At 50.1% G+C, this 26,876-nt stretch overlaps 8 protein-coding genes across 8 annotated transcripts; 5 read left to right on the forward strand and 3 right to left on the reverse strand.

Annotated features, from left to right (window-relative positions):
- Window positions 1–75: 75 nt before the first annotated feature.
- N7477_000798 (ssDNA endodeoxyribonuclease RAD2) lies at window positions 76–3,459 on the reverse strand (the record flags this gene model as incomplete). Its single annotated transcript, XM_056962461.1, has 1 exon — window positions 76–3,459. One exon carries the CDS (start codon window positions 3,457–3,459, stop codon window positions 76–78), a length of 3,384 nt encoding a protein of 1,127 aa, XP_056827464.1.
- Window positions 3,460–3,727: 268 nt separating this feature from the next.
- On the forward strand, window positions 3,728–7,261 carry N7477_000799 (tRNA (34-2'-O)-methyltransferase regulator RTT10; the record flags this gene model as incomplete). Its single annotated transcript, XM_056962462.1, has 3 exons — window positions 3,728–3,745; window positions 3,805–6,480; window positions 6,530–7,261. The coding sequence occupies 3 exons, from the start codon at window positions 3,728–3,730 to the stop codon at window positions 7,259–7,261; spliced, it is 3,426 nt and encodes a 1,141-aa protein (XP_056827465.1).
- Window positions 7,262–7,878: 617 nt separating this feature from the next.
- On the forward strand, window positions 7,879–9,070 carry N7477_000800 (SGNH/GDSL hydrolase family protein; the record flags this gene model as incomplete). The annotated part of the gene is made up of 6 exons (XM_056962463.1): window positions 7,879–7,991; window positions 8,040–8,122; window positions 8,173–8,419; window positions 8,474–8,729; window positions 8,786–8,985; window positions 9,034–9,070. 6 exons carry the CDS (start codon window positions 7,879–7,881, stop codon window positions 9,068–9,070), a joined length of 936 nt encoding a protein of 311 aa, XP_056827466.1.
- Window positions 9,071–9,832: 762 nt separating this feature from the next.
- Window positions 9,833–11,101, forward strand: N7477_000801 (glycoside hydrolase family 5 protein; the record flags this gene model as incomplete). The annotated part of the gene is made up of 6 exons (XM_056962464.1): window positions 9,833–9,926; window positions 9,984–10,039; window positions 10,098–10,250; window positions 10,302–10,366; window positions 10,421–10,518; window positions 10,572–11,101. The coding sequence occupies 6 exons, from the start codon at window positions 9,833–9,835 to the stop codon at window positions 11,099–11,101; spliced, it is 996 nt and encodes a 331-aa protein (XP_056827467.1).
- Window positions 11,102–12,109: 1,008 nt separating this feature from the next.
- Window positions 12,110–13,201, forward strand: N7477_000802 (SUR7/PalI family protein; the record flags this gene model as incomplete). Its single annotated transcript, XM_056962465.1, has 2 exons — window positions 12,110–12,247; window positions 12,320–13,201. 2 exons carry the CDS (start codon window positions 12,110–12,112, stop codon window positions 13,199–13,201), a joined length of 1,020 nt encoding a protein of 339 aa, XP_056827468.1.
- A 1,528-nt stretch (window positions 13,202–14,729) lies between these two features.
- On the reverse strand, window positions 14,730–15,185 carry N7477_000803 (uncharacterized protein; the record flags this gene model as incomplete). Its single annotated transcript, XM_056962466.1, has 1 exon — window positions 14,730–15,185. One exon carries the CDS (start codon window positions 15,183–15,185, stop codon window positions 14,730–14,732), a length of 456 nt encoding a protein of 151 aa, XP_056827469.1.
- A 118-nt stretch (window positions 15,186–15,303) lies between these two features.
- N7477_000804 (uncharacterized protein) lies at window positions 15,304–18,579 on the reverse strand (the record flags this gene model as incomplete). Its single annotated transcript, XM_056962467.1, has 1 exon — window positions 15,304–18,579. One exon carries the CDS (start codon window positions 18,577–18,579, stop codon window positions 15,304–15,306), a length of 3,276 nt encoding a protein of 1,091 aa, XP_056827470.1.
- A 626-nt stretch (window positions 18,580–19,205) lies between these two features.
- On the forward strand, window positions 19,206–26,778 carry N7477_000805 (1-phosphatidylinositol-3-phosphate 5-kinase FAB1; the record flags this gene model as incomplete). The annotated part of the gene is made up of 2 exons (XM_056962468.1): window positions 19,206–26,614; window positions 26,664–26,778. The coding sequence occupies 2 exons, from the start codon at window positions 19,206–19,208 to the stop codon at window positions 26,776–26,778; spliced, it is 7,524 nt and encodes a 2,507-aa protein (XP_056827471.1).
- Between the last annotated feature and the right edge of the window lie 98 nt (window positions 26,779–26,876).

Consider the following 26,876-nt stretch of genomic DNA (forward strand, 5'->3'; position numbering starts at 1 on the left):
TAATCTAGGTACAGTAAGATGTGCTACCCCATATCCAGCCCCTTGGGTTGCGAGATTCATGTTTCGGGGTTCGGGTCATGTCCTGCGCTTCTTGTTCGTGCCCTTGGCACTGCCTTTCGATGCCCCTCGTTTACCCCTCGATCCGGAACCTTCTTCGGCCTCTGACCGATCGGCCCCTTGAGCTTGTTGCTGCAGTCGGTTGAACGCCTGCTCCATGCGACTGGGTCCACTGCCTCGGACACGGGGCGCAAAAGCTCCGGCACCCTGGGGTCCCTGCATGAACTGTGTGATATTCGACTGCGTGCCTTCCTGCTCCCGCCGATTCATATCTCGGATGACAGGGACCAGGATCTCGTCGGTACGTTCCTGGCTCCAGCCGATCGTCGCCATGAGGAATTGTCGCAGTCCGTTGAGATCGGGTATGCCCCATTGGAACGGGGACGGGTCGGAATCGACCTCGGGCTCGAGATAAGCATCGTCGACTCGAGTATCAGGGAAGGAAGGGGAGAGGAAGATCTTGGATGCCTTCTTTCGAAATTTCTTCCGAAAGGCTTGGTGGGGGTCGTCGGCCTTATTCACGCCCATTTGGAGGTCTCCCCACCAGTCACGAAACTCCTCGAGACTCGAGAACTCGGTGATGATTTCTAGCGCGGTCACGGGTCCGACGCCGGGGATGCCTTCGGTGTAATCGCTACCCAGGAGATGTGCAAAGCTGATGAGCTTGCGCTGGTGAAGGGCATACTCCTTCTCAAAGTCGGACGTTAGGTAGCATTCCACGAACTTGCTTTGATTGAACATGTTCTTGTAGACCCGTGTGCCTCCAAAGAGGAAGATATCGCTATCATCTGTGACAATGCCGTCCACAAGACCCAGGGAGACGAGCTCGGCGCATTGTGCTTCAGCTTCCATGGGCGCAGTAACATATGGCAACCCGAAGAGCGTAAGCAGCTGCTGGCACTCATTGATCATGATCTGAGTCACCTCGTCAGCATCACGCCGGTCTTTTCGCTGCTGATTTCGGAGCTGTTTCAACTCTTGTTCGTAGTCAAAGGCATCCTGAATAGGTGCTGCCGAATTGAGGGTCTGCGCGAACCGAACGTGTTCTTCACTTTCGGCAGCGAGCTGTTGCATCAGGTCTTCATCTTCAGGATCGCTGAAATCGCCATCGTCTTCGACAATTTGATCAGGGCGGGTGGGCTTGACTTGCGGCTTGGGATGTTGGTCCGAGACCACTGTGATTTCTGGAGCCTGTACCGGTGCTTGAGCCAGGACATCTTCAAAGTCTGGCTCGGGAGAGGGCTCGACGTGGAAAGACTGTTTCTGGACGTTGGCCTCTTCCGTCTGTTCAGGGAGAGGATTGTGCTGATCAATTAAAATCGTAGTGTCCAGACCGGGAGCTGGTGCATGGCTCACATCCTCGAAGTCGGGTTCTGGCGAGGATTCGGCCTGGGGAGGCTGTAAATGAGCCTCAGACTCCACTTCATTCTTGAATGGAGACTCAGCAGGAAGTTCCTCAAGAGGAGAATTTTTGCCCTGCAGTTCCTCAAAAGCCTCAGCCTCCGGAGATTTGGATTCGGGGCTCATCTCTTCCATTTGTGGAATGATTTCAATGGGAGCCATAGTCTCCGTTTCTTTTTCCTCGAGCTTGTCTATGTCAATAACCTCTTTTGTGTCAGACACTCTGTCCACATCAATGATCTCTGGCGCTCGCCGATTCGAGAAAACCACATGATCATGCTCTGCCGCATCATCTCGATCATCGGAAGGCCTATCCACAATGAATTCCTGATTCAATCGCTCGCCAACAAACCACGGAGGCAGCGGATCGGTTTTGTTCTTTTTCGTAGGCTCCTTAATAAAGCCTCCAGCGTCTTCATCAACCTTAGCAGGCGGTGCGGGTTTAGTCGACTTGTTGAGAGTGATGGATTCGAAGGGAAGAGGGCCACTGAACGGATTGGCAGCTTGCGGCTTCTTTGAAACTTTCGTCTGTGCAATCGCAGCTGAAAAGTCCATTCCGTCGTCACCGCTCTCAGAGAGGTCCGCCATGGGCTCATGGCCCATTATTGGGTCGGTTGCTCGATTTATGCTAATATCAGGCATGTCTTCGTCGGGTGCTTCGTTTGGTTGCATGGAGAGAGCAATCGCTCTTTCAAGATCGTCATCTCCATCATCATTAAAGAACTCTTTGGTATTATTTTCATCTCGAACGAAAAGGGCGTCGTCATCAGCATTTGCAATAAAGTCTCGTCTGCTATGGCGAGATTCAAAAAGTGCCCTTTGCATGTCCGCATCCTCTTCCTCTTGATGGAGCGACTGGTCGAAAACACCCTCTCTCCGAGGTGGAAGTTTTGGCAGCCTATTGAGCCCTTCGATCGGAACGTCTTCGAACTCCTCGTCGTCCGAACCTTCTGATCCAGACAAGACTTCTGGCAACTCGTATTTATCCACATCAATGGGTCGGTCCTCATACCCTTCATTCTTGTTACCAACAACGCCCAGCACCCAGCCGCCTGCGTGCTCGCTATCCTGGACTAGGACATATTCCCTGCCGCGCTCGCCAGCGATTCGTTGCCCGGAATTGTAGAATGCCTCCTCTCCATTCATGCCATTGATGTTCATAAGCCGTTGCGTCAAGTCATTTCGCTCTTTAACTCGCTCGATTTGAAATCTTGAAAAGTCCATGCGGTTTGGAAACATGATATCCAGCTGTTCCTGGGAATAACCCATCCTCATACGGCTTCTGAGTCTCGCGGCATTCAAAATATTGTATCGATCGGATGCGGGAAGACTGAGGAAGAAAGGACTATCGAAGTCAATTTTCGAAAAATCGTAGAGGTTGATATCTTGTCCTTGGTGGAACTGCCGTGCGTATTCTTCCAGTTCTTCTTGAGACATGATCCGTGGATCATTCGGAGCGCCCATCTGTTCCAAAGAAACATCCAAATTCGGAAGATGATAAGCGTCCTTTTTCTTGAATTTGCGTGTTTTTTGCTTCTCCTGCTCAGTCATGAGATTCTCATCCGCGTAGATAGGCGCATCAGGAACAGCCTCCTCCGTTTCCTGAACGCGGTCTCGATTTCGACGGCGCTGTTCAGCTTCTTCTTCGGCCGTTCGTTGCATCTGCACCGCAAGCAGCTTCCCTGCCGTCCGTGTAGCATCTTCTCTCCGGCCCTCGCGTCTTTTCTTGCGACCTGCGATCGTCTGTCGTTTGAGTACCGGTGCGCCTCCGTCGAAGACGAAAACGGGTTTGATGCCAAAATAAAGCAGCTTGCATATCCGGCGGAAGAATCCCACGACGTGCGAATTGCGCAGCGCATTTCCCTCCTTGTCGCGCACTGCTTTGAGGAACTGGTAGATCCATATAGACGCGTCGACGGCTAAGCGTTTTTTGTTCAGCGTTTCGAGTTTGATCGGCCGAGCGCAGGGCTGAACCACTGTCCAGAGCCCGGTGACACCCATGAAATGACGATGCCGAGCGAGGTGTCACTCGAGCGACTTTGAGCATCAGATCATGCCTTGGCAGTTTGCACGCTGATGACATCGACAGTCGCGTGGTCACCTGACCAATATCACCACTTTGGGACTAGAGCGGGGCCGATCCGTTAGTAAGCGTCCTGGGGAGGGAAAGAGCAATTTTGATATCTTAGAAAGGTTGGAGATAGTCGCTGCAATTGATCAACTGGGCGAAGAAGGCGATACTTCTCAATGCATGGGAGAACTAGGGGTCATGTCACCGTCACTTGAGGTTTGTGTCTTCATGGGAATCCTCGTTGATTGAAACATCCCGTTGACTCACAATTGCAGCTTGTGGATGCTTGTCTCCCCATATCAGCATTGAAAACGTATGATTGGAATGATCATCACTTCATATTGCAGGGCCAAGGTCCATTGTTTCGAGTAGTCGAGGACCGTACCGGGAATGTGGCAGCGCAGGTCCAAGTTTTCAAACGGAATAATGTCCATGGATTCATTATTCTTCATGAACACAAACATGAAGATGCGAAAGACATAATTCAAATTATAGTATGGGGTGGAAAATCCTTGCGTGTTGTTGATCTTACGTTGGGTTCCGACAATGCCGTCACATTGTGCGCATCCAGCGCCGAATTTCAAGCTCCAGACTGGATTATGAGCGGATGTACTGCTGTTCTCGACCAGCCAGATACAGCATACCTGGTCACGGCAAACAATGCGTTGTTGAGCTTGAAGCTCTCACCGACTGCGTCATCTGCATATCGTTTGAGAATCAGCATTTATCAACTGGCAACGAGCGTCAAGTGCATCTTATACGCAGTGGATCTCATTGCGCTCTCTGCCTCTCACATCTTGATCGCCGCAGGCACGGTTTTCGGAGAAATCATTGTTTGGTCGTGCTTCATCGAGGCAAGTGAACCATCGAAATTGAATGCAGTTGGGTCGATTCACCACTACTTCACTGGTCACGACGGGTCAATCTTCGGCGTACGAATCTCGCCAAAACTAAGCTCATTGAATGGCGGGAAGTCTGGTCGACTCCTAGCAAGTTGCAGTGATGACCGAACCATCAGGATATGGGACATCTCGGACTGCGAAAACAAATCATCTCAGGACCCTTCCGCATACTCTACAGATGGCTTCGAGCTTCGAGGCACTGGGTTTGGAGCTACACAAGGCGATGCGGGCCTGACAGCTGAATCATGTGTTTCGAAAGCTTTTGGACACATGTCTCGGATTTGGAGCGTGAACTTCCGGCCTCTCAGAGAAGACCAGCCCAACAAGGTGGGCTTGGTGTCTCGAAGCGAGGATGCTACTTGTGCCGTTTGGGATCTGACCTGGAAGTCGGATTCTGCTGGCGCATTGACTTTCGATCTACGCGAGACGTTCTCAAGTCTCCTTCATTCCGGAAAAAATCTATGGTCTTTGGATCTTTGCAGCCGAGGCGAAGAGACAGTGGTTTACTCAGGTGGTGCTGATGGTGCCTTGAACAGCTTCGTAGTCAAAGAGACCTGTGCGCCAGATGATGTACCATTGAGTGATCTTGATGAGTCTACAAAAGGCCGTCCTTCTAAGATTGGAACAAAAGCGTTTGGCTTTGTTTCACCAGACTGCTTCGTTGCTTGCTCAGCGAGCGCAGAGCTTCAACTTGGGCATATCGGTGCCGGGGAGAATGCGAATATCTCTTGGGAAACCTTGTGTACCGCAAAAGACCCTCGTACATTCTTTTTGATTGCAGGATTTTCGCATAAGCGACTCGCATTGATTGGGAGTGGCCAGGGCTCCTTCCAATTGTACCGCCATGACTCAAAATCACTTTCCCATCTTGTCAATATCGGCGGAAGACCCATCGGACTCATTGCACTTGAAAGTTCACAGCTGGAGGCTCTGTCGTTCCTTGCTTATTACCCAACGGACAATACTGCAACGCTGGTGTCAGCCACAGGATTGGATGACGAGTGCCCGAAAACTGAAGTTATCACTTTTAATTTACCACAAGCGCCATTCGCGGTTTCTGCTGCATCCTTGATATGTAACGGCCAGTATCTGATGATCGGGTCTAAGCTTGGTGGATTGGCTGTTTATCGAGTCTCGGATCTTGGAATGAACTCCCAGCCTCTGATAGAGGATCGACGTGTTCATGGCCGTGATGCCACAAACCACATCCAGGTAGTTCCCTCGATTGGAGAATTCAGTGCAAGCAACCCTGAATATGTTTTAACGTGCGGACGCGATGGCTACTTCTGTCTGCTCAAGCTTTACCTGAGTGATGACGGCGTCATCTCTTTCGAGGCAGTGCATAGATCATACTCTGGCCTCGCCGGCAATATCGGAGGTGCGTACTTTGATGAAGCAAGTGGTGATCTGATGATCTACGGATTCCGATCACAATCATTTGTCCTTCATAACGAGTCCAAGCAGAAGGACATCATCTCCATTCCCTCGGGTGGCGCTCGGAGAGGTTGGGCCTTCAACCCGGAGACTCGCGATCAAGAGGCTGTCCTTCTCTGGAAAGATGGCCACAATATGTACACGCGCCGCATTCGTATGGATCTTAATCGGTGCCTCCGAGCTGGAAATCATGGCCGGGAGATTAAGTCGATGGACAGCGTTGATTCAATCCAAGGCAAGCGGTCGCTCTTCGTCACTGGATCGGAAGATACTACAGTGCGCATCTTCGCATCATCAACTCCGGACAGTGCAAGCCCGTGGGGATCCTTCGAATGTCTGCGCACATTGGATACACACAGAACTGGTCTCCAGCAAGTCAGTCTCTCAAAAGACGGTCAGTATCTGTTCACGAGCTCTGGTTTTGAGGAATTCTTCGTTTGGAAACTCAATTTCGTCCCATCGTTCGGTCTTGCGACAATCCTTTTGGCTGCTAGCCCGAAAGCTGACCCGGATTCGGAGCTTCGAGTAACCAGTTTCGATGTGGTGGAGGTTGAAGATACTGGATCTGGAGAGGGCTTTCTCTTGTGCCTGACTCTTTCCAACTCCCTATTCAAGGTAAGCAGCTTCCAAGAAGCTGATTGATCAGGAAAGTTAACAAGACTAGATATTCCACTTCTCTCCATCCGATGCGAAGTTTACACTCCTGGCCAGAGGAACGTACATGACCAACTGTTTGACACAAGGTCAATTCTGGGTGAAAGATTCCTCAGTGAGCCTCATCACCGCCGCTACAGATGGATTTTTCACTCTTTGGGACTTGACCACAATCCTTGAACCATTCTACATTATTTCTTCATCTACTGTGTCCGCGAAACCATCTCTCGGAAGCTCTGTCATCTCACCTGAAGAGATTTCTTGTGAAAGTCGATACCAAGTTCATTCCAACAGCATCAAAGCAATCGAGCTGGCGTCAATATCAGAAAATGCCGCCGTGATTGTAGCTGGAGGCGATGACAACTCCATCTCCGTGTCTCTGTTGAAGACAGATACCGATGGAGGCGTGCAGGTCGCAACAGTTTCGATACCAGATGCTCATACAGCTGCAACAACCACCCTCAAAATTCTCCGTCGGCAAACAAGCTGCGCTCCTGGATCCGATACTGAACTCACAACAGTTATTTTCGCTTCCTCAAGCAATGACCACCGAGTCAAGATCTGGTCCATCACTGTGGATCCTACACAACATGATGCGCAGGCAATTCGGGTTAATTTCTTACTAGATCGATACAGCGCCGTCGCAGACTTATCATCCTTGGCACTCATCAAGACTTCCGAAAATCAAGGAAAGTTGCTGATCGGCGGTGTCGGTATGGAAATGTTTCAGATCAGGCTGTAGGGACTTGAACTGCAAGATGACGACGTCCCACCTGATTGTTAAGTAGAACACAGGGGGCACCCCAGACTACGGTGTGAGGATTTCACAGCACAAATTAATAAAGATATACATGGATCGTTCGACATTGCTAGACAGTAATAATCAGTTTCTCCGCGATGTATACACACCTACCCGAAACCAGGATTTCGGTCCCTCCGTACTTAGCGCCGTGTTCAAAAGGGATAATGCGCCTTTCCCCGCATAAGGAATGTGCATATGAGTGGGCAAGCATCTCCCTACATAGTCAGCTGTAGCTCGTTGCGGAAACGTATTACTAGAAAGAGATAGATCACCAAAAGAATCAAGGGTCGACCCCGCGTCGGTGGATCTTTCCTGCATGACCAACGGCTAAATTGAAGACACAAAAAAGAAGAGCTGGTGCTTCATTTCATTTAGACAACAGGGGTCCCGAAGCGAGGAGAAACCAAGTCTCGTCTGTCGCAAGGTAGTTTGACTTCACGTCTGAATAAAGGGCTAGAATAATAACTCTCCAAAGAGCACAACAAACATCCTTCATCCTTTGAGTATCCCGAGATATGAGAACATTGAACACTCAAAATTCATAGAACGTGTTCAGCATGAAGCAGCAACTTCTGTACCTCGCCGGTATGGCTACTGTTGCTGCCGTACCCTTGGCACATCAGTCTTCCGCCACTTATTTCTTCACCTTGTATGGAGATCTCGTCAACTGGTGTGATACTGTCTCATAGATTTGAATACTGACCATTAAAAATGTTAGCGGAGATTCGTACACCATGACTTCTTTCAATGTCTCCGGCACACAGCCATCTCCTTCGAACCCAATGGGGAACCCTACCTTAGGTCAGTTCGCGACACACTCACGGCAGATCTACATACTCATGGCAATTAAGGGACCGGGACCACCGGTGGTGGTGTCAATTGGGTGGGAGACCTGACGACCGAAGATAATCGTTCGCTCGTTCTGAGCTACAATCTTGCCGTGGGCGGCGCCACTATTGACAATCGCATTATAAATGCTACAGTGGAGGATATGACCACGCAGGTTGCGTCATTCCATTCGATCTATGGCAGAAAGCCCCATGCTGTGCCGTGGAAGGCTGATAACGCAGTGTTCGGGTTCTGGATTGGAATCAACGAGTACGGTCATCGCTGAATGATTTCCCATAAATCTGTCTGACAATTGACCTCTAGCATCGGCTGGGCCTATGCCACCTATGACGCCAGCGTCCTCGTTCCCAAGCTTATGACCCAGTACGAATCTCTTCTTGAGCAGATTTATGCCGATGGTGGACGCAAGTTCTTGTTCCTGAATGCGCCGCCCACTAGCCGGAGCCCATTCATTCTGGCAGCGGGTGCACAGGCATCCGAGGCACATGCAGAGTGGGTGACTGCCTACAATGACGGACTCTATACGATGGTGAAACAGTTCAAACGGAAGCACGGTGATGTAAGGATCTTCTGTTTCAACATCTGAAAGGGGAGTGACTGATCTCTTATTCTCAGGTCGAAACTGTCCTCTACGACGCTTGGTCCTTTATGACCCACGTTCTGGATAATCCTAAGGAGTATGGGTACCCAAACTCCACTTGCATTCATGACGATGGGACAAGCTGTATCTGGTGGAATAATTACCACCCTGGAAGCAAATACCATAGGCTACAGGCTGCGAATATGAAGCCGTATCTTAAGCGGTTCGGGGCTTGGTAAGATGATGCCCTTTAACAGAGCCTATTTGTGATGCCAAGTAACAGCGAGACTGAGCCCCTTTTGAATGCATTCGGAAAATAAAGCTACTTCAAGCGTTGCATTAGCCAGTTGCTGTTTTGATCTTAGACTCAGTACCTAGATGTTTGGAGTGGAGATTGTCATTGTTTCAGAGTCGTTTTTCGTATATTCGTGCCAAGACTAACTCTAGTCACGAATTCCATATTCAAGACCAACTCGGCTCTGCGCGACCTCGTCTATTCTAGCAATTCTTATGTACGAAATCAATCTTCTTGCAGAGTGAAATGTTTCTATGTACATTCAACATTTGTAGTGTCGCGCCAAAGACATCTCGTCGATCTATTCCAGAAGCGTCACGGGGTTTTCATGAAGATATTCAGGTTGCAGTTTCAAGCCACCTGTGCCTGAAACCTGAACAAGATTCGGCAGGATTCGTGAAGAAAATCAAGCAAACGCCTACCCCGCAGTCACCTGGACACGACTTGGAGTCTGTGCCTCGAATTATTGTTGTGTACCTATAATGCCTCACGGTTGGAGCGGGCGATATTCCGAATCATTTTCAGCTCCGTGTCTTTTTGACACGCCCTCATGGCACGTTTCATTTCGCCTTTTTATCCTATTGCCTAAATGCCGCGCCAATGAGTATAGTGCCACGGGTACGTGCAGTTGTCATTGAAGATGGGGTTTCAAGGTATAAAATGGTGGACAGGTCCCGGTGGACAAAAGTTGTATCACAAGTACGCAGCTTTCAGTGGAGGATCATCCAATCATTTATATCAAAGTTCCCCTGAGTGAATCCCAACTGGTTATCCTTTACTTTCTGAAATGAGATTGAATCACCTCGTCCTCATTGCCGCTGTGATCGGATCCACAGCGGCGTCACCAGTCAAGGATGCAAAGCGAAACTCTGCATTCCAATGTATGTGACTAGCAGCCACGTGAAGATGACAAGGGCCCCGAAACTGATCTTCTGAAGGGTTCGGATCCAATGAATCAGGTGCTGAATTTGGGACTAGTTACCCCGGAGTTTGGGTAAGTCGCAATTACCCTCGACCTCCATACAGCGTCAATTTATTAATCAAGACATTAGGGAAAGGACTTTATCTTTCCAGATACAAGTACCATCCAGACATTGATCAACGATGGCATGAACATCTTCCGAGTTCAGTTCATGATGGAAAGAATGGCTCCTAATGGCATTACGGGATCATTCGATGCGGCTTATTTGAAGAACTTTACTACTGTAAGCAACTCTAGCTAGTGACTTCCACTGACCGAAGACTAATTTAAGTAGGTTGTGGACTATATCACCAATGCAGGTGCTCATGCTATCATCGACCCACACAACTATGGCCGATAGTAAGAATCCCTTATTAATGTCCAGCGAGTCAGAGACGATTAACAAGTTTTTAGCGATGGAGCAATCATCACGAGCACATCCAACTTTCAAACTTTCTGGCAAAACCTCGCTAGCCAGTTCAAGTCGAACAACCTTGTTATCTTCGACACGAGTAAGTACTCTGCGAATGCTTAAAGTAGTCATGCTAACTCGGTCGTTTTCCAGACAATGAGTACAACAATATGGACCAAACTCTCGTCTTGAACCTCAACCAAGCCGCCATCAATGGCATCCGGGCCGCAGGCGCCACGTCACAATACATCTTTGTCGAAGGCAACTCATGGTCGGGCGCCTGGACCTGGACTACCGTCAACGACAATATGAAAGAGCTTACCGACCCGCAAGACAAGATCGTCTACGAGATGCACCAATATCTTGACTCGGACGGATCTGGCACTAGTGCGACATGCGTGTCATCCACGATCGGCGTGGAACGCATCACATCCGCTACTCAGTGGCTCATTGCCAATGGCAAGAAGGGCTTTTTGGGTGAATTTGCGGGTGGTGTCAATAGTGATTGTCAAGCTGCGATCTCGGGCATGTTGAGCTACATGGCGCAGAACTCGAATGTCTGGACCGGGGCTTCGTGGTGGGCAGCCGGGCCGTGGTGGGGTAATTACATCTACAGCATGGAGCCACCCAGCGGTGTAGCGTACACGGGGATGCTGTCTATTTTGAAGCCTTATTTTAATTAGATGTGGGCCGTGAATTATGAATTGTGCGCTTAAGAGGGGAAGGCGGTGAAGGCAGACATATATATTGATATGTCTACGTTATAGTGAAATAGGTTCCGTGAAATATGAACGGTCGCAGCGATTTCCCCAAGAGTGTCATAATTGGTATAGCAACGTACCTGTACAGATTCTAAACGCAAGTGGCTACTCGCGTCAGTGGGACTGTGGGGGGGGCTGGTGGACACACAAGATCCTCGCCGCTACAGTAAAAATGAGGTAGCCTGGGAGTCGCAATTTCAATTTCAGCATGGTAGAGGTTCATTGGCTTGCTGTCGGTTCCCCAGAGCAAGACTACAGTACAAGAAATAAATATAGAAACTAGAACCACAAGGGATAGGAAGGTATCAAGCGTGGCGGTGGAGCCGGGCCACGGCATCTGTGCCAAGCAGAGAACGAAGAAGCCTGATCCGGGTCAGATGCGGCATTCCACATGAGCTCAGGCTGTGGAAAAGTCCCTTGTGAAAAAAAAAAAATCGAAAAAATTTTCTCATCGGCCCACCAGGCTGGAGTGTTAGGATGACGAGGCATGGACGGGGGTGGACAGGTGGATTAGTTGATCGGGCCCTTTGATACGGCGATCCGTCAACCGTCATCCCTAACACGATACTGTAACACGGGTCATAACACGGGTCTTGTCAGGGCAGCAGAACTCTATCCCAAAGAAGACTAGCGCAGCCCCAAATAGAACAAACGTGGCGTAGACCGTGTGGGTCTGATCAGGCCCTGTCATTGGCTGGGTGCGCGTGTCCTGGCCCTGCGCCTCTTCGCAGGGAGGCTGGAGAGTCGTCGTAGTTGCGAGGTTACGAGGCTGTACATGGATTTGGTCCCGTGTAAAGTGCCGATCATCTTATGATAAAACAGTCGACTTCCCCCGTCCCAGACTTCTCACTTTCCTGGATTCATCAATCACCATATCTGACCTTCCCCTCCCCGCCTTCCTCACCACAATCACTCACACAACCCACCGTCATGGGGACAGCCGGCCGTATCGCGTGTATCTTCACGCCCTACCTGCTTACGATCGCATCTTTGATCTGCATTATTATGGTCGGATTGGGCTGCACCAATGCCAGCTCCAGCACATTGAGTAATCTGTATTTCATGCGGGTAGGTTTTGCGCAACTCTCACTTTTTGTTTTGCCGAGAATGCGCCACTAACAAACTGTTCTCCGTATATAGGTCGACCTCCAAAACATTACCGGTGCCGGGTCCAAAACCACTACGGAAATTGAGAGCATCCTGCAAGAACATGGAATCACCAGTGTCACCTCGAGCGACGTGTCGGACGTCTTGAGCAAGCTCCAGGATGACAGCACGCTGAAGGACTTCTACGACATCGGTCTCTGGGGATACTGCGATGGAGATATCACCAACAGCACCTCCAACACCACCAGCTGCTCCAGCCCCAAGAGCGAGTACTATTTCAACCCGCTTGAGGTCTGGGGTCTCGACAACGACGCTGTGAAGGATGAGCTGCCCGATGATTACACAAAGGTCATGAATATCTACAAAGCCGTCTCCAAGTGGATGTTCATCGCCTACGTCCTCGCCTTCGCCACCACCATCGTTGAGATCCTGGTTGGTATCTTCGCCATCTGCAGCCGCTGGGGCAGCTGTGTAACCACCCTGTTCGCCGTCCTTGCCTTCCTGTTCACCACCGCCGCTTCCGTGACCGCCACCGTCCTCTTCTCAATCATGAAATCGACTGCCAGCAACCTGCTTGACGCCTACGGCATCAAATTCACCATGGGCAAGAACATGTACGCTGCCACCTGGCTCGCCGTTGCCTTCTCACTGGCCGGTACCCTCTTCTGGCTCTTCAGCGTGTGCTGCTGCTCCGGTCGCTCGCCCTACAACCACCGCAACCGTGACCGCCGCAACAACGGCATCACGGCCGAGAAGGTTCCCTATACCTATGAGCCTCTCGGTGCCGGTGCCGTTCCCTACGGTAACCAGCACCCCAACCACACCTCGTACCCGCCTCCCCCAGCCAACGAGTACCCCATGGCCAACACCAACAATGGTCGTGCCAATGCCTACGAGCCTTTCCGTCACGTCTAAGAGACGACTTTGAAAACTCTTTCTTTGTATACCATCTCTTGAAGCGTTCTTAGAATGGGGATACCATGGCGTTCTACTCTTTTATGGGGCTTGTCTTCTTGTTTTTTTTTTTTCTTCTGCATGAGCTTCACGACTTTGATTTGATGACTCTGATGCTTGGATACCACCGTGATCATTGCCGAGAATCGCAACTTTCCGTATCCGTCCTCTTTGAGGAAATGACTATGTGCAAATCGACTTGACTAAGAAATGAACAGTCTATATCTGACCATCCCTCCTTTTTCAATCGTAGATAGCAACTGAATATCCGAGCACATTCCATATCTGAACGTCTTTTAATTTTTAAGGGTAGACAGCAACTGAATATTCATCGAGTTGCCTATAAATTGAATAGGACGTTGTTTATTCCCAACGTTCAATAGCTTTGAACTTTGATAATGGTTGATAAGTACAAGATGGATTCCATCTGTGCCTGTACTAGACCGTTTTGACCTTCGTTCATCCGGTCATCAGTGTGCTTGGCCTCGTGCACTGGACGGCCTGGTTCAATCCCCGTATGCTACGCAAAACTGCCGAGGGCCCTGGATGTCAGATGTTGATCTTAATATTGCTCGAATTTGTACTGGGACTCTGCTGACCAGCTAGGCACTTTGACCTGAGAAAAGTCTCGAAATAGAACTTATAGTAGTTGAGATTGCAAAGCCAGCAGGAAATTTCTCGACTTGGGCTCCCATTACGTGTGTCCATTTACTGAGGAAAGGGGCCTTCGATCGTCGGGTCAGTCTATCATTTGATTTCGATATCATGCTCATTCTGTCTTCGGGATTCATTGCATTTGCAGGCTCATTCACGCAGATGGACTGTCGTCAAACCAGTCTTATTTTCACGAAGCTCCTGGAAATAGACAAGGCAAACGTCGAGTTGGTCGCCACGAGCAACTTGACAGCAGAGGCTCACCTCCATCCTCGTAAGTCGCCATGTAATGTACGTTCATCCAGGGCAAAAACTATCGGAAACTGCCTTTAGAGAGTCTCCAGGGAACAAGGGCTGTGATTCTTGGCCATGGTGGATAGTCTAAACATGCGGGTGTCATTGTCGGACAATTATTTGAATCAACAGCGCCTTCTTATCGCGGTTCTCTAATCATTACCATGATCCCGATTACAGTCGGTATGCGTAAAATTTATCTCGTGAGGGTCTCATATATGATAGAAAGTCTTTGTGGTCGTACAGTGAGGGCGAATCGAGGAACATGAATATCAGCCACGGGCAGTGAACAGGGTGAATTTTATAAAGGAGAGTTTCAGATTTATCGTCTGTAGACTCATGAGGCAAGAGAGAATTGTATACCAGTAGCAGATGCGGAAACACGGGCTCGAATAAACACATAATGCTCTCGCACTAGCTTCCTTGCTCGAGTGCTCGCAAAGAGGCTGTGGTGTTTCTTGTCCATTATTTACCCGAGGATCGTAAATGAGCAGGACCGAGACACACCCTTGATTATGAAATAGGCCCCAACAAAGTCCTCTCAATCACGGTGAATTGCACGGCGAATCACGCCTTTCTCATCAAGGAGAATCTTTGCTCCCCCACGCCGAAGACGGTCAGCCAATACGTTCTGATCTGCCTCAGCATAACGCTTGAAAGGCGTGTTGCGGTCGTCCGACCACACGGGGCCTTTGGGACGCATATGTCTCAGCGAGACGAACCAGTTCTCGTTCCAGTCTTCTACTTCAGGGGACGCAACTGGGATGGGAAGAGCTCGTGAAGACGGAGCCGGTGTGTTTGACATGAAGCTTTCGTCACCGAGTTCGACGCTGGCAGTTTCGTGACAGGTGTCTTCTAGATCGGACTCGTCAATTTCACCCGTGCGGTCGTCATCTGGATCATTTCGCACGTCGTGAAGAGTGGCTGGGGGTTCTTCAACAGCCGACTCCAGGCCGGAGAGAATGCATTTGACATCTTTTGGTTCATCGGATTCCATAGAGTAAATTGGGCCATCTCTTGATTCAGTACAGTCTTCGCTAGGCCCTTCCAACTTGATTGAAATTGAATCGGCTGGTGAAGAGGGGACGAAGTAAGGACCGACCGTATCAGGAAGCTTACTCGGCGCGACTTCCTTGATTATTTCGACAGGCAAATTGGGGGGGATTTTCCGCCGGAGGAATCGCCAATGAAGATATTTGGACTTCCACTTGAGCAGCAGGCGAGTCTGGCTGCACTTGGCTGTTGGCAACTGGGGGTATCATTTTAGTTGGAATGAATTGCGACGCCGCAAGTTCGACACCGTGGGCTGCCAGACTGCGTTTTCTGTGGGTCGGGTGCGTGAAGTTCAGAAGGAAGTATTCTTCGTAACTCAGCGTCATTGAGTCCTGGGATGCACGCTGCTCAATGTGTGAGGAATATTGCTGGAGATGCATGATGATAAAGTCATCCCACAACAACGACTGCTGGAGCTTCCCTTCCACTCGAACTGCCTGCAGCCTGGAACACAACTCGATGAAGTGATCAAAGTCCCCGGTATAGGATGGGTAGTCGTCACAAAATCTCTTGTATACTTCCCTAGCCTGTGCAACCTTGTCCGGGTTGCCGATGTGTGCTAGACGTCGGGCCACAAGAGCAGCGCTTTGGGTGGTTTGCACGTCCGTCAAGCTTTCGTCTACGAGCTCATTGTCAGGTGGTAAGCTTCGTTGGGTTTTTGCTGGAGAGTAGTCTTGCTCAGCTACAGGAACGCGGGAATGACCTGTCGTAGACTCTTGCGAAGAAATTATGGGCACATCTTGTGAGAGATACCCTTCCACAGATCTTTGACTTTGCTGATTGAGCTGGGTCGAAGTTGGCTCGTTGGAGCTCGCGAATATCAAAGTCAATGGCTCGGGAACTGCTTGTTGGCCTGACAAGGAGAAATCTTGTTGCCGATTAGCTAGATCAGAGGAATCAAGCACGATCTCTTGGGACTGAGTTGCACCCTGGAATGGCACATTCGTGCTGCTGTTTTGGGTCTGTGTCCCTTCGACATCAACCCGAGGTGATCCATTGCTGGCAGGATGAGAAGATGAACCCAGTCCGTCATTTGACGTCTGGCTTTTCTCATAGCTTCCATGATGGGGATACGTACTGAGAACTCGCGAAGGCGATGAAGTTTTGTGGGCTTGAGAGGAAGGCGTTTGGGTATGGTGAGGTCGAAATTCAGTTTCCGGCTTGCTCGACTCGTTGCCGTGCAGTCGACTGTTATTATTCGCAGGAGTCTCTGCAACTTGCACATTGTTCCTTTTCGCTCCTGAAAGCGAAGCCCCCGAGCTTACCACATCTTGCTCAGCCTGAGTGCTTTGGGTCGGATCTGGCCAGCTTTCGCCAAGTCCCAAAGGCACAGACGTGTCCATCATTGACTCGTCACTTTCGTCGCCCGAAATATCCTCCTTCAGTTGGATAGCACATTCAAGGCAGTTGTGCCGTGTGGGTAACTTCTCAGACAACTCTGGTGCTTGGTTTGGTGCTTCACCTTCGAGGCACAGGGAACGATCTGATTGATCCAGATCAGTATGGCCTTTTCCAAGTTCATATTGGGATATTTTGGCCGAGGCCATCTTGTCAGCTCCAGCATCGTTTCCTTCAAGGGACCGAAAGTCTTCCACCATAGATGCCCCAAACGCGCTTTGAGATGCCTCTGCATGTTTTGTTTGAGGATTGAATCCTTTGTCAAAGCCAGTCGGAACGCCCAGATTATCATGTCCATTAGTTTGATCAACAGTATCACACCCTAGACTTAGAACAGGCTTCATGCCGGAAATATTTGCTTGTCTCACGGGACTGCTATCTGGAAGGCGATTCTCAAACCGACTTTTCTCCGGGGTTGGCGTCCAATCGAGTGGGGTTCCCTCGGATCCGGAGTCATCATGTTCAGAAGACATAACGGTATCTTGAGTTAGAGCAAGAGGCTGTTCTGGTATAGAGTTGGCTTCTTCTGCCTGTCGATGTCTGCGCACTGCAATGTTGTTCCATTGTCTTAAGAGCGAAGGGGGCACATGCCCTTGAGGCATTTGCTCATTTGGCATAGGTGGGATCCAAAGCTTTTCCTCGAGCAGGTTTGCCTGATCTCTTGGAATAAAGACCTCATTTGATGGTATCGTTCCACCAAATCCCTCCCATGGATTCACCTGGTTTGACCGAAAAGAACGAATCAGTGCAGGGTCTATATTGATTTTATCTGTCTTAATGCTCTGTGCTTCAGCCTGTAACGTGTCCAAATTTTCCTCTGCTGACTCTCCAAACCGGGAGAGTTGTTTTAATGATGCATGGGAGGTGTCGATTCGTTGTCTCTTATTCCACGGTGAATCCCTTTGTGATTCTTGACGTGCGTTCTCATGAAAAGCCAGCTGGGACTGTGTCCCCACGCTCTCACGTTGTCTTTTCCGAGGTGATGGTCTTTCCATTGCAAGCAATGGCTGAGTAGCAGGATGCTGTGTGGCAAGGGAATCTGCTTCAATCGGAGTGATCTCATTGGCTGTTGCCTCGTTCAAGCTGCCCGGAGGAATTTGAGACGAAACGGATTTTGCATCGTCATCTTCGCTTTCAGAAGCCGGGCCTGTTGAACCCCGCTGAAAGGAGAGATTCAAAGGTTCGGAAGATTCGGAGGATATGTTGCCCTCACTTCCATTCTCGATCTGAGACGCAAACACGCCTCCTTGACGGCTGTCATTTCGCCCGGGAGCCAATGAGCCAAGCTGCTGGTAATTGTGTGCAACTTGATCGTTACCACTTATCGGCTGACTTGGGCCCTTATGGGCGGAAGATTCGGCCCCTTGACGTGGCAAAGGATCTTGCGATGTAATTCCAAGAAATGAGCGAGACGAAGGCATGAGACGCTGAAGAAGCTCGGCCGGCGCACGCAAGAGGGAACGCCCTGGCTTGGAAGGGAGATTCGCAGTACAATGTTCATCCGTGGGGACCTGGGAGAACAATTGCTGGGAGACCATAGCATTCTCAGGGCTGTTCTGCCGCTCGTCTGGCTGGTATCGGTCATTGGTGACCGATTCACAAGGTCTGGGCACAGGACACACGGGTCCATTCGGGTTGAGAGTTTTCCGAGAGTTTGTAGCTTTCTGGAGCACTCTTTCTAGGATGGACCTCAGGCTTTTTTCTTTCTTCAACTTCCTGGCGGGTAAATACTTGAGAGGTCCATTGGCCCAGTCGATGCAGAATCGATTAATGTGAAGTCGTATATCGGCGGTCGAGTATTGGAAGACGATTCGAAAATCAAGAAGCTTGATGCGGTGCTTTTTCGGTCCATCCATCGGCTTCAGTCTCTCTAAATCGACTTGCAGCGTAGCTAGTGAAATTGGAGATATGGTCGCATCGATCTGGTTTTTCAAATCCATCAAAACCGCGGTGTCGGAGCGCGACCCCAGACCCCACTATTGGATACCGATTTTTTTTTTTAGCAATTTTCAGATTTGGATTGTGCCTGGGTGTCCAAATACCTCTGCCACGATGGCTGCATCGGTGAAGTCTACGACATTGAAATGCAGGCTGGTCCCGTCATCCTCAATCTCAATGGTGCTCCGGGGAGACTCGCCCAGGTAGAAAGACAAGCACACCTCCACAACCTGCACGATCCAAGGCTGTATCAGCTCGGATGCCATTATGAAGATCCTCGCCAGACGTGAGTTCGCATAATCATCTTTCGGATGGAGAGTACTTTGAGGCAGTGGTCGCAACACCGAGCTGTCCAAGAGGAACGATAAGCGATAGAAAAAAGGACGCGACGAGCGCGACCGCTGAGTCAGCACAACCACGTCATTGTACGGTTGCTTGTGTGGAGAAAGTAAGGGCGATCAACACTTTTCTTTATCTTCTCTTTATCTGTCTTTATCATTTGGGATTCTTTCGGGAACCTAGATCCACTTGAGTCTCTCTTTACTGTTTCTACTGCGAATGACTCGGCTACAACAATCAAGAACGTCCTTGGCGGGAAGGATCTACAGGCTCTCGGCCTGACCGCAACATGCCCACTTCCATGGACCAGAGGTCTCATGGAACCTCGAGCCCTTCCGCGTCGTCCGCATTTCTGCCACTTGGACGGCGCGGCTCAAGGACATCCCTCGCGACTACTCAGACCGATCGAGAGAACATAAATGCAGCTTTGGACCAGATCCATACCGCCGCCTACCAGTCCGACTCGCTAACACATTTCAACGACTTCACCACCCTGCCGGCCCCAGTTCCCGCATCAGATGACAAACGCCTCTCGGAAGAGTTACAAGGAGGTCTCAGTGGGTTGTATAGTCGTTTCAGAACCTCGGTGGGCGGAATTGTCAGTGGTGGGGTCAAATCAGCGGACAGAAGTACTGCAGAGACCCCTGCTGTCAAGACCCCGCCACTGGAGCGCTCGATGACCAAGTCTGCCTCGGACTCGGCTACTGGACCTGTGGATAATCGACATCTCCCATCATATCCCAACTCATCGCAAGGCTCCAGGCTACATTCACCAGTCGTAGCAAATTTTCAACATGCTGCGGATGCCGTGGCGCAGCCGAGCGCCGGGAAAGGCTCTAAGATGTCTTCTAAGAGTAGTGTATCTTCCAAAGCGTCTCTTTCCCCTTCTCCGGGGACGAAAGCCGCCATCGCTCCGCTGAAAAAATCCAGCGGCGGTTCCATGGCAGTTGACCCAGCGATCACGCAACTTAATGTGAGTGGTGTGACTACAAGTCGACCATCAAGGAGTAGCTCCATCAATGCTCCTGCTCCAGGCCTAAAGAGCGTCGATTCGGCCACTATCTCGAGCAAGGACGGGCCGATAGACACATCAATCAGCCAAACGTCTTCAGTGACGAGCCAGAACCCATCGCATTCGCCGGTGTTGTCTACAGAGACGCATGAAAGCAATCACGTTGACTCGTTTGAGGCCAGTGGTACACTACCACCAGCTGAAGGTCCACTTTTCGAAAGCAGACCACGAAATTTGTCGTCTGCAGACCAATCCAATCACTCCGACAACATCTCCCAGTCGGCGATATCGCGAAGCTCGAAACACACCGAGCATTTGCAGGACTCATCGTCTCAGCATCGAGAAAGCAGATCGAATTCGAGGATGTCTTTCGCACAAGGCGAGTCTGCTATGCCGACGCCTGCATCCTCCAGTCACCTAAGATCGAACACCAATGAAGGAAGCCCATTCCCCGCAGGCTCGGTTTTGGATGGTAAAGCCCCCGCTACTGTTGGTAAAACAGAAACCAGCGAACTTTCTAAGCCTTCTGCTTCAATGACATCCTTCGATAAACCAATTACCTCGGCGAAAAAGGGTCGATTTCCTGGTTACGTGATGTCCCGAGCATCTACGGCTGAGACGATGACATCGGTGTCTTCTTTGCCGCCAGTTTATACTCGTCCAAGAGCAGGGCCTGTCCAGCAAGACAATCAGCTGCCTTTTGCGACGCGCGATAGTGGCGTTTCACAGCTCAGAAGTAAATTGCTCAGCAGGGATTTCTGGATGCGCGATGAGAACGCTAAAGATTGCTTTCACTGCGGAGAGCCTTTCACGACATTTCGCCGAAAGCATCATTGCCGAACCTGTGGCCAAATCTTTGATTCCAGGTGCACTCTTCTCATACCAGGAACACGATTTGGCCAGCCTAGCTCCATCCGGGTTTGCAAGCCTTGTGAGACTATGATTAATGCACATGAAGATGATTCTTCCGAGTTTTCTGATAGTGAGCAAAGTCCCGTTGCGACGAATACCCGGATACCAGAGCTCACGTGGGGAAACAATGGAGCTCGACCGTCTGCGGATGACGATGACACCGCATCGATCATGTCACAATCGATCGATCATGTTCTCAGGGCCCCGACAATGGCTATTCCAGCAACTCGTCGTGCGGGCGAGGGGCCCAACCGTCGATCTGCCGTTTTGGAGATCAATTCAGACCGCCCTTTGACCAGGCCTACTTCATCACGCTCCTTGAAATCAACTTTAGGAAGTAGGGGTCATAACATGGGCCACAAACGTCACGGTTCTCGCCACCAACAATATATTCGGAGCTTCAAGCCTTACCATGAAGATCGAGCACCGTTTCAGCGCCGCAACCTTGATGATTTTCCAGTTGAATCCCGGCTTCCTGCCTTTCACAGAGACAACATCATTGATCCAGATCTGGCTCAGTATCTTTCGGATGATGCATCAAGTGCCGATGAACAGCCTAGTCTTATGGCTGCGGTCTCTGATAACAATTTATCCAAAAGTAGTGGGGACCAAGAAAGAGCCACCCTCGGCGGCTTTCTGGCCGCTATGAAGAAGGGCAGATCTGCCTTTGGGGATCGAAATATCCCGAGCATCAATCAATCTGGACGCGACCCAGATGAGGCCAGCCTTTCCAGCTCAAGAGCAGTGAACTTGCCTCGCTCTTCACGCCGTCGGAATATGAGTGTGGCTAGCAGCGTACACATTCGTCAATCTCCAAGGGCCTCAAAAGAAAGCATGTTCCCCCATGAATTAGCGTTCCCAGGGGTTCCCTTTTCTCTGGGCTTGAAAGACAGTGGTTTCAAGATGACCAGAAGCTCATCCATGCAAGGCCCTCGTGCGCCGCCAGTTGAGCTCAATAACGCTAGTCTGGAACATGTTCGAAAGCTTCTGCGACAGCTTCTAGCCGAATCATCCGTGCCACATGGCGAGAGTTGGGAAAATGCCCTGCTTCCAATTCTTTTGAAGGCGGCGGATGAGGTTGATCCCGATGTCGAGCACGGCGATGATATGGATGTTCGTCACTATGTTAAAATTAAAAAGATCCCTGGCGGCAAGCCGGGCGACACGTCTTACGTTTCAGGGCTGGTATTCACAAAGAATTTGGCTCTCAAAAGCATGCCGAGAAGTATTCCACGTCCCAACATCTTGATTATCACTTTTCCTCTTGAGTATGCTCGCCAACAACACCAATTCATGAGTCTTGAGCCTGTCATTCGACAAGAGAGAGAATTTCTGGAAAACCTTGTCACCCGAATCGCAGCTCTTCGGCCAAATCTCCTGCTTGTTGAAAAACACGTTTCGGGGCTGGCTCTCCATCTTCTGGACCAAGCTGGTATCGCAACTGCTCATAACGTCAAGCCATCTGTTCTCGAAGCTGTCTCAAGATGTACTCATACTCGGATCGTGACTTCCATGGACAAACTTCTGAGCCCTTCTCCGCATAGCGAATGCAGCAGCTTTGACATGAAAACTTATGTGAACAAGGGTCGAAAAAAGACCTACATGTACATTTCCGGATGCCGGAAAGATCTTGGGTGCACAATTGTATTGCGTGGTGGCAGCGAAGAGGTTCTTGGAAAAGTGAAAGAGATCACCGAGTTTATGATCTATGTTGTGTATAGCCTGCGACTGGAGACCTTTTTGATGCGGGACGAGTTTGCGAAACTGCCAACAGCATTTACCGGTGAAATGGAGACTGTATCTTGCAGTTTTGAGAAACAACACACGGTCAACGATAGCAACGGAATTCCTACGGTACCAAACAACCCAGACGACAAGCCAACCCAGAATTCAACGGGTACAAAGGTGTCAACTGAGATTATCGAAGTTCCAGATGATGTTCCCATGCCAACATACTTTGACGACATCGTCCAGGCTTACAAAACAAAGCTTCTGTCTGCCTCGCCCTTCGTGAAATTTGAACCACCATATCTGCTTATGCGTGTGAGAGAGATAGGTCGCAGACTAGCCTACTTGAAGCGTCTCCGTGATCAACATGGATTGTCCGACGAGATTATAGATGAGAAGACCAAGCCGCAGAAGTTCACTCTTATTACCCCCGAAATGGTTCACGAGTCTCCCCACGATGCTTCACCCAAGGTCAAAGAGGTGCTTCGCGCAGCCCATGATGCCGAATATGACAGGACACTGTATCATTACCAAACGCAGAAACGGCAGTGGGAGGCCTACGTGGCTGGTAATCATGACATGTTCGATCCCTACGCCCACCAGAACATCGTCGTTCTCTTCAGCCTTGTGTGTACCACAACATCGATTCCTTGCTCTGGGCCCGATATATTTGCGTTGGAATTCTACAACGAACATGAGGATGATACGGTGTTTGAGCCGGATTGTCCTTTGGGACAGTATGTCCAAGAGCTTTGCGCTGGAGCGAGCGATGTTTGCACCTCCAATGGCTGCGAAAAAAGGATGTCCGAGCATCATCGCCAATATGTTCATGGTGAGGCGCAGCTTAGCATTGTGGTCCAGCCTTACCCTTGCAAGATGCGTGGGCTACATGACACAATACTGATGTGGAGTTGTTGCAAAATATGTGGCAATGAGACTCAAGTCACACCTATGTCTACAAATGCATACAAATACTCATTTGCTAAGTACCTCGAGATCACGTTCTGGGGAAGGAATCTGCACGCGCGCGCCGGGGTCTGTCCCCATGATCTCCAGCGTGATCATCTCCGCTACTTTGGTTTTAGAGATCATGCTGTTCGCATCCAGTATGACACTATTCACCTTCTTGAAATCATTGTTCCACGGCCCCGAGTCACCTGGAAGGTGGATAATGATTTAAAGATGCGGAATGATGTGTTCAGGCGCCACGAGTCACGGCTCAACAAATTCATGGCTTCCGTCGTCGTGCGTTTGAAAAGCATTAACCTTGAAAGTGTTGTGCCCGAGCTCTCGGACAAAGCTAAAATAGAGATTGAAAGGTTGATCAAGATAGCCAACGATGACCAGGCTAGATTAATTCGCCAATTGCAGGAGAAGTACAGCAGCTCCCGCTACTGGGAAGTCATACCGCTGAACGAAGTTCTTCGTGCTGTTCAAGAGAAGGTGGTTGAATGGGATACCACCTTTGCAGAGTTCGAAAAGAACTTCTTTCCCTCAGAAAAAGATATCAAGCGACTAGCAACTCTGCAATTGAAGAAAATCTTCCTTGATAAGGATGCCACTTCTGTGACAACCGATGAGTCTCTACCGACTTCAACCGATGTTGACGACGAAAATGCTCAGCCAGACGAAAAACCACGGATGTTGCGGCGCATGACCATCTCTCCAGAAAAGGCAAAGAATGTTCTTGTGTCTGTTGTTGAACAGGAACACACGGGTAAAAAGCACCGAGACATCCAACAGGAACTCAGTGAATTGCCACCATTGCCTGCCTCTCCGACCGAGGATAGTCTGGCTGTCGATGCTATCAATGGCAAACGATCCTCTCCGCAAGACGAAGTCGTTGCGCAGGAAGAGGTCCGGCATCTTGATCTGGCAGTTCCCTCTGGTCAATCCGAAGCGCCGGCCTTCGACGCAATCACGCCGGATGCCATATGGGCTTCTACGGAAGCACCAAAGCCAGCGGATGTAGAAAGCGACGAACTGGATTCACCGCAGTTGTCGCCGACGGCGATCAGGCCTTCAAGAACATTTGACTCAAAAGCGAGAGAAGAGAGCATCACCGAGATACCAACTACACCTCCGAATCGGCCCTCTGCGATTCCAAGACTTACTGAGGGGGCTTTCCGACGTTCCGGCAAAGCACGTTCTCCTCCTTTGGTACGTGCACAGTCTCAACCAGCGCATCTTCTCCGAGAAAGATCGCTATCTGGCTTGAAACTCGGTCCATCGCCTTCGAATGAGTCAGATACCACCCGTGGAGACTCGACCAAAATATCAGAAAAGAAATTCACAGACCGTATTGGCTTGAGTGCTCTAAAGAATGGTCGATTCGCTTCAGGGCATTCTCTTATCCCGCGATCCACTCCCAAGAAGAACGGCAGCAACCGTGTGTCCAACCTCGCTAGGCATTTTGAACAATTAAGCCGTGAGTTTGAGAAGGAAAGACAGCGTGAAAGACGGCAACGTGCTGCACGAAGCACACACTCCCGCGCATTTCCCCTGGCCTCTTCGAAACCAATAGTGGAGGTCTATCGAAACGTCAAGGAAGCCGTTGAGGAGCGGGAGCCTCCGGTCGATGGCGATGGCGACGAGTCCGTCCCGGCGGCACCTCAAATTCCGGCAGATGAACCGGGCAGAGGAAGTGACGAATTTGATGATCAGCCCGACCGAAACCATTCGGAAGCCATGCCCCAAGGAAAGACCGTGGAGTACTTCCAGCCAGGACACCATCGACCTGACTCGCAATTGATGTCAGAGAATGAAGAGAACGAAGAAATTGATGGGGATGACGCGGCCAGTGACGAAGAGCGAAACGCAGGCGAGGAGTTGCATCCAGTGGATTCCCGGGAAGAGGTCAAGCTGCCCGAGGATGACTCGCTTGATTTTAAGGATCTGGCGAAGCATGAACGCACATGGCTTCTGAACATTCTGACAAACTTTTGGTCTGAGCGGTCTGCCAGTGGATGGCCAGCTCTCGATTATCCCCTCAGTGTGAACGATCATGTCTTTGCGGACTGCGATATCATTGTGCGAGAGGACGAGCCGAGCTCTTTAATTGCCTTTGCGTTGGACTCGTCCGACTACAAAGAGAAGTTGACAAGCATTCAAACAAGATTTGACGAGATCGAGAAGCAGCCAGAGAGCCCCACTGTCACTGCAGAAGCTGCTAGAGAGGCTCGAGTCGAACATGCCCTCTTGCGGGAGACTGGTACACATCTCAAGTACCAATTCCAAGAAGGCCAAGCAAGGATGCTTTGCAAAGTGTTCTACGCTGAGCAATTCGACGCGCTGCGCATCAAATGTGGTGTTGCCGATCGAATCGTCGAATCGCTCTCCCGTTGCGCGAAATGGGACTCCAAGGGCGGTAAGACAAGGTCACTATTCCTGAAGACACTGGATGATCGCTTTATCCTCAAGTCATTGTCCCCGGTCGAGACCCAGGCTTTCCTCAAATTCGCTCCGGCTTACTTCCAGATAATGTCTGAAGCATTGTTCCACGAGCTGCCGTCTGCCATTGCCAAGATGTTTGGGTTCTACCAGGTCATCATCAAGAACCCGGCCACTGGAATTGAATTCAACTGGTTCCTATTGTTGATGGAGAACCTCTTTTACGACCGGGTACCAAACCGCATTTTCGACCTGAAGGGCTCAATGCGAAACCGCAAGGTCGAAAGCACAGGCGAGCGTGATGAAGTCCTGCTGGATGAGAACATGGTCGACTTCATCTACGAATCCCCCCTCTTCGCACGAGAGCACTCGAAGAAACTTCTTGGTCAAAGCGTGTGGAACGACACTCTCTTCCTCGCCCGCCAGAACGTGATGGACTACTCGCTCATGATTGCAATTGACGAAAAACGGAGCGAGCTCGTGGTCGGAATTATCGATTGTATTCGCACATATACGTGGGACAAGAAACTCGAGTCTTGGATCAAAGATCGTGGCTTTGCCGGCGGTGGTCGCAATCGCCCTACCGTGACCAGTCCCAGGGAGTACAAGAGTCGATTCCGCGAGGCGATGGCGCGATATGTCCTCCAGGCACCGAGGTCAGTCGATACCAACCCATCCAAACTACTCAGATGCTGACCGACGCAGTTGCTGGCACCAATTTCAGCCGATGTATCGATACGTGCAGGGCGATAACCAGGTCTCCCAGGTCACAGACTTGGATGCTGACAGAATTGTTGAAGCTGGTAGTTCCCAAAGATAAAGTTCGCCATCCACGACACGACCAGATAGAAGCACATATGTTAGTTACTTTCTGTCTCTTGTTCTTGTTTTTGGTTTTGGTGTTTTCCCTTTTTCCGT

Source organism: Penicillium maclennaniae, assembly GCF_028827695.1.
Source record: "Penicillium maclennaniae strain IBT 15551 chromosome Unknown utg000001l:1.0-3280838.0:1.0-3283122.0, whole genome shotgun sequence".
NCBI classification, from domain to species: domain Eukaryota; kingdom Fungi; phylum Ascomycota; class Eurotiomycetes; order Eurotiales; family Aspergillaceae; genus Penicillium; species Penicillium maclennaniae.